General features: G+C 49.1%; 1 protein-coding gene across 1 annotated transcript in view; it reads right to left on the bottom strand.

The window, feature by feature from the left end:
• LOC137361160 (zinc finger protein 154-like) overlaps window positions 1-14,243 on the bottom strand; it is a 32,254-nt gene that overhangs the window by 14,472 nt on the left and 3,539 nt on the right. Inside the window, exon 2 of the mRNA XM_068026095.1 lies at window positions 5,159-5,326. Coding sequence (XP_067882196.1) covers window positions 5,159-5,326 — 168 coding nt within the window. The remainder of the gene's footprint in view (window positions 1-5,158; window positions 5,327-14,243) is intronic.

Raw genomic sequence — 14,243 nt, 5'->3', positions numbered from 1 at the left:
TCTGAGAGCGGACTGATCTCTTCCCAGTGTGAACTCACTGGTGTATCAGCAGGTAGAATGACTGAGTGAATCCCTTCCACACTCAGAGCAGGTGATCGGTCTCTCCCCAGTGTGAACTCACTGGTGTATCAGCAGGTAGGATGACTGAGTGAATCCCTTCCCACACTCTGAACAGGTGAACGGTCTCTCCCAAGTGTGAACTCACTGGTATCTCAGCAGGCAGGATGACTGAGTGAATCCCTTCCACACTCAGAGCAGGTGATCGGTCTCTCTCCAGTGTGAACTCACTGGTGTATCAGCAGGTAGGATGACTGATTGAATCTCTTCCGACAGTCTGACGAGGTGAACGGTCTCTCCCCAGTGTAAACTCACTGGTATATCAGCAGGTTGGATGACTGAGTGAATCTCTTCCCACACTCTGAGCAGATGAACGGTCTGTCCCCATTGTCAACTCACTGTTGTATCAGCAGTCAGGATGACTGAGTGATTCTCTTCCCACACTCTGAGCAGGTGAATGGTCTCTCCCCAGTGTGAACTCACTGGTGTATCAGAGGGGAGGATGACTGAGTGCATCTCTTCCGACACTCTGAGCGGGTGAACGGTCTCTCCCCAGTGTGAACTCACTGGTGTATCAACAGGTAGGATGACTGAGTGAATACCACCCACACTCTGAAAAGGTGAACGGTCTCTCCCCGCTGATAACTCACTGGTGTATCAGCGGGTAGGATGACTGAGTGAATCTCCGTCCACACTCTGAGCAGGTGAACGGTCTCTCCCCAGTGTTAACTCACTGGTTTATCAGCAGGTAGGATGACAGAGTGAATCTCTTTCCCACACTCAGAGCAGGTGAAAGGTCTCTCCCCAGTGTGAACTCACTAGTGTATCAGCAGTTTGGAAGACTGAGTGAATCTCATCCCACAGTCTGAGCAGTTGAATGGTCTCTCCCCAGTGTGAACTCACTGGTGTATCAGCAGGTTGGATGACTGATTGGATCTCTTCCCACACTCTGAGCAGCTGAATGGTCTCTCCCCATTGTGAACTCACTGTTGTTTCAGCAGGTAGGATGACTGAGTGAATCTCCTACCAGAGTCTGGGCAGGTGAATGGTATCTCCCCAGTGTGAACTCACTGGTGTATCAGCAGGCTGGATGACTGAGTGAATCTCATCCCACACTCTGAGCAGGTGAATGGTCTCTCCCCAGTGTGAACTCTCTGGCGTATCAGCTGGTAGGATGACTGAGTGAATCTCTTTGCACACTCAGAGCAGGTGAACGGTCTCTCCCCAGTGTTAACTCACTGGTGTATCGGCAGGGAGGATGACTGAGTGAATCACTTTCCCACACTCTGAGCTGGTGAAAGGTCTCTCCCCTGTGTGAACGCAATGGTGTATCAGCAGTTTGGATGACTGAGTGAATCTCATCCCACAGTCTGAGCAGGTGAATGGTCTCTCGCCAGTGTGAACTCACTGGTGTATCAGAAGGTAGGATGACTGAGTGAATCTCTTTCCCACACTCTGAGCTGGTGAAAGGTCTCTCCCCTGTGTGAACTCACTGGTGTATCAGAAGTTTGGATGACTGAGTGAATCTCATCCCACAGTCTGAGCAGGTGAATGGTCTCTCGCCAGTGTGAACTCACTGGTGTATCAGAAGGTAGGATGACTGAGTGAATCTCTTCCGACACTCTGAAAAGGTGAACGGTCTCTCCCCAGTGTGAACTCACTGGTGTATCAGCAGGCAGGATGACTGAGTGAATCTCATCCCACACTCTGAGCTGCTGAATGATCTCTCCCCAGTGTGAAGTCTCTGGTGTATCAGCAGGTAGGATGACTGAGTGAATCTCATCCCAAACTCTGAGCAGGTGAAACGTCTCTCCCCTGTGTGAACTCACTAGTGTATCAGCAGGTAGGATGACAGAGTGAATCCCTTGCCACACTCTGAACAGGTGAACAGTCTCTTCCAAGTTTGAACTGACTGGTGTTCCAGCAGGCAGGATGACTGAGTGAATCTCATCCCACACTCAGAGCAGGTGAATGGTCTCTCCCCAGTGTGAACTCACTGGTGTATCAGAGGGGAGGATGACTGAGTGCATCTCTTCCGACACTCTGAGCGGGTGAACGGTCTCTCCCCAGTGATAACTCACTGGTGTATCAGCAGGTAGGATGACTGAGTGAATCCCTTCCCACACTCTGAACAGATGAACGGTCTGTCCCCATTGTCAACTCACTGTTGTATCAGCAGTCAGGATGACTGAGTGATTCTCTTCCCACACTCTGAGCAGGTGAATGGTCTCTCCCCAGTGTGAACTCACTGTTGTATCAGCAGGTAGGATGACTGAGTAAATACTTCCCTACACTCTGAGAGCGGACTGATCTCTTCCCAGTGTGAACTCACTGGTGTATCAGCAGGTAGAATGACTGAGTGAATCCCTTCCACACTCAGAGCAGGTGATCGGTCTCTCCCCAGTGTGAACTCACTGGTGTATCAGCAGGTAGGATGACTGAGTGAATCCCTTCCCACACTCTGAACAGGTGAACGGTCTCTCCCAAGTGTGAACTCACTGGTATCTCAGCAGGCAGGATGACTGAGTGAATCCCTTCCACACTCAGAGCAGGTGATCGGTCTCTCTCCAGTGTGAACTCACTGGTGTATCAGCAGGTAGGATGACTGATTGAATCTCTTCCGACAGTCTGACGAGGTGAACGGTCTCTCCCCAGTGTAAACTCACTGGTATATCAGCAGGTTGGATGACTGAGTGAATCTCTTCCCACACTCTGAGCAGATGAACGGTCTGTCCCCATTGTCAACTCACTGTTGTATCAGCAGTCAGGATGACTGAGTGATTCTCTTCCCACACTCTGAGCAGGTGAATGGTCTCTCCCCAGTGTGAACTCACTGGTGTATCAGAGGGGAGGATGACTGAGTGCATCTCTTCCGACACTCTGAGCGGGTGAACGGTCTCTCCCCAGTGTGAACTCACTGGTGTATCAACAGGTAGGATGACTGAGTGAATACCACCCACACTCTGAAAAGGTGAACGGTCTCTCCCCGCTGATAACTCACTGGTGTATCAGCGGGTAGGATGACTGAGTGAATCTCCGTCCACACTCTGAGCAGGTGAACCGTCTCTCCCCAGTGTTAACTCACTGGTTTATCAGCAGGTAGGATGACAGAGTGAATCTCTTTCCCACACTCAGAGCAGGTGAAAGGTCTCTCCCCAGTGTGAACTCACTAGTGTATCAGCAGTTTGGAAGACTGAGTGAATCTCATCCCACAGTCTGAGCAGTTGAATGGTCTCTCCCCAGTGTGAACTCACTGGTGTATCAGAGGGGAGGATGACTGAGTGAATCTCATCCCATACTCTGAGCAGCTGAATGGTCTCTCCCCAGCGTGAAATCACTGGTGTATCAGAAGGTAGGATGACTGATTGAATCTCTTCCGACAGTCTGATGAGGTGAACGGTCTCTCCCCAGTGTAAACTCACTGGTATATCAGCAGGTTGGATGACTGAGTGAATCTCTTCGCACACTCTGAGCAGATGAACGGTCTGTCCCCATTGTCAACTCACTGTTGTATCAGCAGTCAGGATGACTGAGTGATTCTCTTCCCACACTCTGAGCAGGTGAATGGTCTCTCCCCAGTGTGAACTCACTGGTGTATCAGAGGGGAGGATGACTGAGTGCATCTCTTCCGACACTCTGAGCGGGTGAACGGTCTCTCCCCAGTGATAACTCACTGGTGTATCAGCGGGTAGGATGACTGAGTAAATCTCCGTCCACACTCTGAGCAGGTGAACGGTCTCTCCCCATTGTGAACTCACTTTAGTTTCAGCAGGTAGGATGTCTGAGTGAATCTCCAACCAGACTCTGAGCACGTGAATGGTCTTTCCCCAGTGTGAACTCACTGTTGTATCAGCAGGTAGGATGACTGAGTAAATCCTTTCCTACACTCTGAGAGGGGACTGGTCTCTTTCCTGTGTGAACTCACTGGTGTATCAGCAGGTAGGATGACTGAGTGAATCCCTTCCCACACTCTGAACAGGTGAACGGTCTCTCCCAAGTGTGAACTCACTGGTGTATCAGAAGGTAAGGTGACTGAGTGAATCTCTTCCGACACTCTGATGAGGTGAACGGTCTCTCCCCAGTGTAAACTCACTGGTATATCAGCAGGTTGGATGACTGAGTGAATCACTTCCCACACTCTGAGCAGGTGAACGGTCTGTCCCCATTGTCAACTCACTGTTGTATCAGCAGTCAGGATGACTGAGTGATTCTATTCCCACACTCTGAGCAGGTGAATGGTCTCTCCCCATTGTGAACTCATTGTTGATTCAGCAGGTAGAATGACTGACTGTATCTCCTACCAGACTCTGAGCAGGTGAATGGTCTCTCCCCAGTGTGAACTCACTTTTACAACAGCAGGCAGGATGGCTGAGTGAATCTCATCCAACACTCAGAGCAGGTGAACGGTCTCTCCCCAGTGTGAACTCACTGGTGTATCAGCAAGTTGGATGTCTGAGTGAATCTCCTACCAGACTCTGAGCAGGTGAATGGTCTCTCCCCATTGTGAACTCTCTGTTGTTACAGCGGGTAGGATGTCTGAGTGAATCTCCTACCAGACTCTGAGCAGGTGAATGGTATCTCCCCAGTGTGAACTCACTGGTGTATCAGCAGGTAGGAAGATTGAGTGAACCTCTTCCCGTACACTGAGCTGGTGAACGGTCTCTCCCCAATGTGAAATCACTGATATACCAGAAGGTAGGACGACTGAGTGAATCTCTTCCCACACTATGAGCAGGTGAACGGTCTCTCCCCAGTATGAACTCACTGGTGTAACAGCAGGTAGGATGATTGTGTGAATCCCTTCCAACACTCTGAATAAGTGAATGCTCTCTCCCAAGTGTGAACTCACTGGTGTATCAGCAGGCAGGATGACTGAGTGAATCTCATCCCACACTCTGAGCAGCCGAATGGTCTCTCCCCAGTGTGAACTCACTGGTGTATCAGAAGGTAGGATGGCTGAGTGAATCTCTTCCGACTCTCTTTGGAGGTGAACGGTCTCTCCCCATTGTCAAATCACTGTTGTATCAGCAGTTAGGATGACTGAGTGAATCTACTACCTGACTCTGAGCAGGTGAATCTTCTCTCCCCAGTGTGAACGCACTGGTGTATCAGCAGGTAGGATGACTGAGTGAACCTCTTCCCACACTCTGAGCAGGTGAATGGTCTCTCCCCTTTTGTGAACTCAATGGTGTAACAGCAGGCAGGATGACTCAGTGAATCTCCAAACTGACTCTGAGCTGCTGAATGGTCTCTCCCCAGTGTGAACTCACTGGTGTATCAGCAGGTAGGATGACTGAGTGAATCTCATCCAACACTCTGAGCAGGTGAAAGGTCTCTCCCCTGTGTGAACTCACTGGTGTATCAGCAGGTACGATGACAGAGTGAATCCCGTCCCACACTCTGAACAGGTGAACGGTCTCTCCCAAGTGTGAACTGACTGGTGTTTCAGCAGGCAGGATGACTGAGTGAATCTCATCCCACACTCTGAGCAGCTGAATGGACTCTCCCCAGTGTGAACTCACTGGTGTATCAGAAGGCAGGATGACTGAGTGAATCTTTTCCGACACTCTGAGCAGGTGAACGGTCTCTCCCCAAAGTGAAGTACTGGTATATCAGCAGGTTGGATGACTGAGTGAATCTATTCCCACATTCTGAGCAGGTGAATGGTCTCTCCCCATTGTGAACTCACTGTTGTTTCAGCAGATAGGATGACTGAGTGAATTTCCTACCAGACTCTGAGCAGGTCAATTGTCTCTCCCCAGTGTGAACGCAATGAACAAAGAACAAGAACAAAGATAATTACAGCACAGGAACAGGCCCTTCGGCCCTCCAAGCCTGCGCCGATCCAGATCCTCTCTCTAAACATGTCGCCTATTTTCTAAGGTTCTGTATCTCTTTTCTTCCTACCCATTCATGTATCTGTCTAGATACATCTTAAAAGACTCCATCGTGCCCGCGTCTACCACCTCCGCTGGCAACGCGTACCAGTTGCCCACCACCCTCTGCGTAAAGAACCTTCCACGCATATCCCCCCTAAACATTTCCCCTTTCACTTTGAACTCGTGTCCTCTAGTAATTGAAACCCCCTCTCTGGGAAAAAGCCTCTTGCTGTCCACCCTGTCTATACCTCTCATGATTTTGTACACCTCAATCAGGTCCCCCCTCAACCTCCGTCTTTCTAATGAAAATAATCCTAATCTGCTCAACCTCTCTTCATAGCTAGCGCCCTCCATACCAGGCAACATCCTGGTGAACCTCCTCTGCACCCTCTCCAAAGCATCCACATCCTTTTGATCATGTGGCGACCAGAACTGTACGCAGTATTCCAAATGTGGCCGAACCAAAGTCCTATACAACTGTAACATGACCTGCCAACTCTTGTACTCAATGCCCCGTCCGATGAAGGAAAGCATGCCGTATGCCTTCTTGACCACTCTATTTACCTGCGTTGCCACCTTCAGGGAACAGTGGACCTGAACACCCAAATCTCACTGGACATCAATTTTCCCCAGGACTTTTCCATTTACTGTATAGTTCACTCTTGAATTGGATCTTCCAAAATGCATCACCTCGCATTTGCCCTGATTGAACTCCATCTGCCATTTCTCTGCCCAACTCTCTAATCTATCTACATTCTGCTGTATTCTCTGACAGTCCCCTTCACTATCTGCTACTCCACCAATCTTATTGTCGTCTGCAAACTTGCTAATCAGTCCACCTATACCTTCCTCCAAATCATTAATGTATATCACAAACAACAGTGGTCCCAGCACGGATCCCTGTGGAACACCACTGGTCACACGTCTCCATTTTGAGAAACTCCCCTCTACTGCTACTCTCTGTCGCCTGTTGCCCAGCCAGTTCTTTATCCATCCAGCTAGTACACCTTGGACCCCAAGCGCCTTCACTTTCTCCATCAGCCTGCCATGGGGAACCTTATCAAACGCCTTACTGAAGTCCATGTATATGACATCGACAGCCCTTCCCTCATCAATCAACGTTGTCACTTCCTCAAAGAATTCTATTAAGTTGGTAAGACATGACCTTCCCTGCACAAAACCATGTTGCCTATCACTGATGAGCCCATTTTCTTCCAAATGGGAATAGATCCTATCCCTCAGTATCTTCTCCAGCAGCTTCCCTACCACTGACGTCAGGCTCACCGGTCTATAATTACCTGGATTATCCCTGCTACCCTTCTTAAACAAGGGGACAACATTAGCAATTCTCCAGTCCTCCGGGACCTCACCCGTGTTTAAGGATGCTGCAAAGATATCTGTTAAGGCCCCAGCTATTTCCTCTCTCGCTTCCCTCAGTAACCTGGGATAGATCCCATCCGGACCTGGGGACTTGTCCACCTTAATGCCCTTTAGAATACCCAACACTTCCTCCCTCCTTATGCCGACTTGACCTAGAGTAATCAAACATCTGTTCCTAACCTCAACATCCGTCATGTCCCTCTCCTCGGTGAATACCGATGCAAAGTACTCGTTTAGAATCTCACCCATTTTCTCTGAGTCCAAGCATAACATTCCTCCTTTGTCCTTTAGTGGGCCAATCCTTTCTCTAGTTACCCTCTTTCTCCTTATATATGAATAAAAGGCTTTGGGATTTTCCTTAACCCTGTTTGCTAAAGATATTTCATGACCCCTTTTAGCCCTCTTAATTCCTCGTTTCAGATTGGTCCTACATTCCCGATATTCTTTCAAAGCTTCGTCTTTCATCAGCCGCCTACACCTTATGTATGCTTCCTTTTTCCTCTTAGCCAGTCTCACAATTTCACCTGTCATCCATGGTTCCCTAATCTTGCCATTTTTATCCCTCATTTTCACAGGAACATGTCTCTCCTGAACGCTAATCAACCTCTCTTTAAAAGCCTCCCACATATCACATGTGGATTTACCTTCAAACAGCTGCTCCCAATCTACATTTCCCAGCTCCTGCCGAATTTTGGTATAGTTGGCCTTCCCCCAATTTAGCACTCTTCCTTTAGGACCACTCTCGTCTTTGTCCATGAGTATTTTAAAGCTTACGGAATTGTGATCACTATTCCCAAAGTAGTCCCCTACTGAAACTTCAACAGCCTGGCCGGGCTCATTCCCCAACACCAGGTCTAGTATGGCCCCTTCCCGAGTTGGACTATTTACATACTGCTCTAGAAAACCTTCCTGGATGCTCCTTACAAATTCTGCTCCATCTGGACCTCTAACACTAAGCGAATCCCAGTCAATGTTGGGAAAATTAAAATCTCCTATCACCACCACCCTGTTGCTCCTACATCTTTCCATAATCTGTTTACATATTTGTACCTCTATCTCACGCTCGCTGTTGGGAGGCCTGTAGTACAGCCCCAACATTGTTACCGCACCCTTCCTATTTCTGAGTTCTGTCCATATTGCCTCACTGCTCGAGTCCTCCATAGTGCCCTCCTTCAGCACAGCTGTGATATCCTCTTTGACCAGTAATGCAACTCCTCCACCCCTTTTACCTCCCTCTCTATCCCGCCTGAAGCATCGATATCCTGGGATATTTAGTTGCCAATCATGCCCTTCCCTCAACCAAGTCTCAGTAATAGCAATAACATCATACTCCCAGGTACTAATCCAAGCCCTAAGTTCATCTGCCTTACCTACTACACTTCTTGCATTAAAACAAATGCACCTCAGACCACCAGTCCCTTTATATTCATCATCTGCTCCCTGCCTGTTCTTCCCCTTAGTCACACTGACTTCATTATCTAGTTCCTTACAGGCTTTTGTTACTACCTCCTTACTGTCAACTGACCTCAATTGGTTCCCATCCCCCTGCCACATTAGTTTAAACCCTCCCCAACAGCGTTAGCAAAAGCACCTCCAAGGACATTGGTTCCAGTCCGGCCCAGGTGTAGACCGTCCAATTTGTAATAGTCCCAACTCCCCCAGAACCGGTCCCAATGTCCCGAAAATCTGAACCCCTCCTTCCTGCACCATCTCTCAAGCCACGCATTCATCCTGACTATTCTTTCATTTTTACTCTGACTATCACGTGGCACTGGTAGTAATCCTGAGATTACTACCTCTGAGGTCCTACTTTTTAACTTGGCTCCTAACTCCCTAAACTCTGCTTGTAGGACCTCATCCCGTTTTTTACCTATATCATTAGTGCCTATGTGCACAATGACAACTGGCTGTTCACCCTCCCCCTTTAGAATGTTCTGCAGCCGATCTGAGACATCCCTGACCCGTGCACCTGGGAGGCAACATACCATTCGGGAGCCTCGTTTTCGACCACAGAACCGCCTATCTACTCCCCTTACAAAAGAATCCCCTACGACTATAGCCCTTCCACTCTTTTTCCCGCCCTTCTGAACAGCAGAGCCAGCCACGGTGCCATGGACCTGGCTACTGCTGCCTTCCCCTGGTGAGCCATCTCCCCCAACAGTATCCAAAACGGTATACTTGTTTTGGAGGGAGAAGACCGCAGGGGACTCCTGCGCTGCCTTCCTGCTCTTTCTCTGCCTTTTGGTCACCCATTCCCTTTCTCCCTCAGCAATCCTAATCTGCGGTGTGACCAATTCACTAAACGTGCTATCCACGACCTCCTCAGCATCGCGCATGCTCCAAAGTGAGTCCATCCGCAGCTCGAGAGCCGTCATGCGGTCTAACAAGAGCTGCAGTTGGACACACTTACTGCACGTGAAGGAGTCAGGGACATCAGAATCCGCCCAAATATATAGTGTTTTACTTACCCAGCAGCCCCCTGGCCTCCGCCGAAAAACAAAAGGAAATTAAATTTACTTTCAAACTGACCTTCCCAGCTGCTCACTCGCTCACTCTCTGCTCCCGAAAAAGCTGCTGCAATGAAAGGAAAGTTATTTTAAACCGCCCAAATATATAGTGTTTTACTTACCCAGCAGCCCCCTGGCCTCCGCCGAAAAACAAAAGGAAATTAAATTTACTTTCAAACTGACCTTCCCAGCTGCTCACTCGCTCACTCTCTGCTCCCGAAAAAGCTGCTGCAATGAAAGGAAAGTTATTTTAAACCGCCCAAATATATAGTGTTTTACTTACCCAGCAGCCCCCTGGCCTCCGCCGAAAAACAAAAGGAAATTAAATTTACTTTCAAACTGACCTTCCCAGCTGCTCACTAGCTCACTCTCTGCTCCCGAAAAAGCTGCTGCAATGAAAGGCTGGTGTAATAGCAGGCAGGATGACTGAGTGAATCTCATCCAACACTCTGAGCAGGGGAATGGTCTCTCCCCACTGTGAACTCACTGGTATATCAGCAGGTTGGATGACTGAGTGAATCACTTCCCACACTCAGCAGGTGAACGGTCTCTCCCCATTGTCAACTCACTGTTGTATCAGCAGGTAGGATGACTGAGTGAATCTCCTACAAGACTCAGAGCAGGTGAATGGTCCCTCCCCAGTGTGAACTACTGGTGCATCAGCAGGTAGGATGACTGAGTAAATCCTTTCCCACACTATGAAAGGGGAATGGTCTCTCCCCAGTGTGAACTCACTGGTGTATCAGCAGGTAGGAAGACTGAGTGAACATCTTCCCGTACACTGAGCAGGTGAACGGTCTCTCCCCAGTGTGAACTCACTGGTGTATCAGCAGGTAGGAAGACTTAGTGAATTCTTCCCACACTATGAGCAGGTGAACGGTCTCTCCCCAGTGTGAACTCACTGGTGTACCAACAGGTAGGATGACTGAGTGAATCCCTTCCACACTCTGAGCAGGTGAACGTTCTCTCCCCAGTGTTAACTCACTGTTTTATCATCAGGTAGGATGACTGAGTGAATCTCATCCCACAGTCTGAGCAGGTGAATGGTCTCTCCCCAGTGTGAACTCACTGGTGCATTAGAAGGTAGGATGATTGAGTGAAGCTCTTCCCACACTCTGAGCAGGTGAACGGTCTCTCCCCATTGTGAACTCAATGTTGTTTCAGCAGGTAGGATGTCTGAGTCCATCTCCAACCAGACTCTGAGCAGGTGAATGGTCTCTCCCCAGTGTGAACTCACTGGTGTATCAGAAGGTAGGATGACTGAGTGAATCTCTTCCGACACTCTGAGCAGGTGAGCGGTCTCTCCCCAGTGTGAACTCACTGGTGTATCAGCAGGTTGGATGACTGAGTGAATCACTTCCCACACTCTGAGCAGGTGAATGGTCTCTCCCCATTGTGAACTCACTGTTGTTTCAGCAGGTAGGATGTCTGAGTCCATCTCCAACCAGACTCTGAGCAGGTGAATGGTCTCTCCCCAGTGTGAACTCACTGGTGTATCAGCAGGTAGGATGACAGAGTAAATCTCTTCCCTCACTATGAGCAGGTGAACGCTCTCTCCCCAGTGTGAACTCACCGGTGTATCAGCAGGTAGGATGACTGAGTGAATCCCTTCCACACACCGAAAAGGTGAACGGTCTATCCCAGTGATAACTAACTGGTGTATTAGCTGGTAGGATGACTGAGTGAATCTCTGTCCACACTCTGAGCAGATGACAGTTCTCTGCCCAGTGTTAACTCACTGGTTTATCAGCAGGTAGGATGACAGAGTGAATCTCTTTCCCACACTCTGAGCAGGTGAAAGGTCTCTCCCCAGTGTGAAGTCACTGGTGTATCAGCAGTTTGGATGACTGAGTGAATTTCATCCCACAGTCTGAGCAGGTGAATGGTCTCTCCCCAGTGTGAACTCACTGGTGTATCAGCAGGTAGGATGACTGAGTGAATCTCTTCCGACACTCTGAGCAGGTGAACGGTCTCTCCCCAGTGTGAACTCACTGGTGTATCAGCAGGTTGGATGACTGAGTGAATCACTCCCCACACTCTGAGCAGGTGAATGGTCTCTCCCCATTGCGAACTCACTGTTGTTTCAGCAGGTAGGATGACTGAGTAAATCCTTTCCCACACTCAGAGAGGGGAATGGTCTCTCCCCAGTGTGAACTCACTGGGTATCAGCAGGTAGGATGACTGAGTGAATCTGTTCCCACACTATGAGCAGGTGAACGGTCTCTCCCCAGTGTGAACTCACTGGAGTATCAGCAGGTAGGATGACTGAGTGAATCTCTTCCCAAACTATGAGCAGGAGAACGGTCTCTCCCCAGTGTGAACTCACTGGTGTATCAGCAGGTATGATGACTGAGTGAATCCCTTCCACACTCTGGAAAGTTGAACGGTCTTTCTCCAGAGAAAACTCAGTGGTTTATCAGCTGGTAATATGACTGAGTGAATCACTTGCCACACTCGGAGCAGCTGAATGGTCTGTCCCCATTGTTAACTCACTGTTGTATCAGCAGTTATAATGACTGAGTGAATCTCTTCCCACATTCTGAGCAGGTGAACGGTCTCTCCCCATTGTGAACTCACTGTTGTTTCAGCAGGTAGGATGACTGACTGAATCTCCTGCCAGACTCTGAGCAGGTGAATGGTCTCTCCCCAGTGTGAACTCACTGGTGTAACAGCAGGCAGGATGACTGAGTGATTCTTTTCCAACACTCTGAGCAGGTGAATGGTCTCTCCCCAGTGTGAACTCACTGGTTTATCTGAAGGAAGGATGACTGAGTGAATCTCTTTCCCACTCTCTGAGCAGGTGAAAGGTCTCTCCCCAGTGTGAACTCACTGGTGTATCTGCAGTTTGGATGACTGAGTGAATCTCATCCCACAGTCTGAGCAGGTGAATGGTCTCTCCCCAGTGTGAACTCACTGGTGTATCAGAAGGTAGGATGACTGAGTGAATCTCTTCCGACACTCTGAGCAGGTGAACGGTCTCTCCCGAGTGTGAACTCACTGGTGTATCAACAGGTTGGATGACTGAGTGAATCACTTCCCACACTCTGAGCAGGTGAATGGTCTCTCCCCAGTGTGAACTCACTGTTGTTTCAGCAGGTAGGATGTCTGAGTGCATCTCCTACCAGACTATGAGCAGGTGAATGGTCTCTCCCCAGTGTAAACTCAATGGTATATCAGCAGGTTGGATGACTGAGTGAATCCTTTCCCACACTCTTAGAGGGGAATGGTCTCTCCCCAGTGTGAACTCACTGGTGTATCAGCAGGGAGGATGACTGATTGAATCCCTTCCCACACTCTGACAAGCTGAACGGTCTCTCCTCAGTGATAACTCACTGGTGTATCAGCTGCTAGGATGACTGAGTGATTCTCTGTCCACACTCAGAGCTGGTGAACGGTCTCTCCCCAGTGTCTACTCATTTGTGTAACAGCAGGTAGGATGACAGAGTGAATCTCTTTCCCACATTCTGAGCAGGTGAAAGGTCTCTCCCGAGTGTGAACTCACTTTTGTATCAGCAGGAAAGATGACTGAGTGAATTTCATTCCACACTCTGAGCAGCTGAATCGTCTCTCCCCAGGGTGAACTCACTGGTGTATCAGAAGGTAGGATGACTGAGTGAATCTCTTCCGACACTCTGAGGAGGTGCACGGTCTCTCCCCAGTGTAAACTCACTGGTATATCAGCAGGTTGGATGACTGAGTGAATCACTTCCCACACTCTGAGCAGGTGAACGGTCCGTCCCCATTGTCAACTCACTGTTGTTTCAGCAGTTAGGATGACTGAGTGATTCTATTCCCACACTCTGCGCAGATGAATGGCCTCTCCCCATAATGAACTCATTGTTGTTTCAGCAGGTAGGATGACTGTCTGAATCTCATCCAGACTCTGAGCAGGTGAATGGTCTCTCCCCAGTGTGAACTCACTGGTGTATCAGAAGGTAGGATGACTGAGTGAATCTCTTCCGACACTCTGAGCTGGTGAACGGTCTCTCCCCAGTGTGAACTCACTGGTGTATCAGCAGGTTGGATGTCTGAGTGAATCTCCTACCTGAATCTGCGCAGGTGAATGGTCTCTCCCCATTGTGAACTCACTGTTGTTACAGCAGGTAGGATGTCTGAGTGAATCTCCTATCAGACTCTGAGCAGGTGAATGGTCTCTCCCCAGTGTGGACTCACTGGTGTATCAGCAGGTAGGATGACTGAGTAAATCCTTTCCCACACTCTGAAAGGGGAATGGTCTCTCCCCAATGTGAAATCACTGGTATATCTGCAGGTAGGATGACTGAGTGAATGTCGTCCCACACTATGAGCAGGTGAAAGGTCTCTCACCAGTATGAACTCACATGTGTATCAGCAGGTAGGATGATTGAGTGAATCCCTTCCACACTCTGAAAAGGTGAAAGGTCTCTCCCCAGTGATAACT

The sequence above is a fragment of the Heterodontus francisci genome, unplaced genomic scaffold (assembly GCF_036365525.1).
Source record: "Heterodontus francisci isolate sHetFra1 unplaced genomic scaffold, sHetFra1.hap1 HAP1_SCAFFOLD_374, whole genome shotgun sequence".
In the NCBI taxonomy this organism is placed as follows: Eukaryota; Metazoa; Chordata; class Chondrichthyes; order Heterodontiformes; family Heterodontidae; genus Heterodontus; species Heterodontus francisci.
This window is presented reverse-complemented; position numbering and strand designations above follow the sequence as displayed.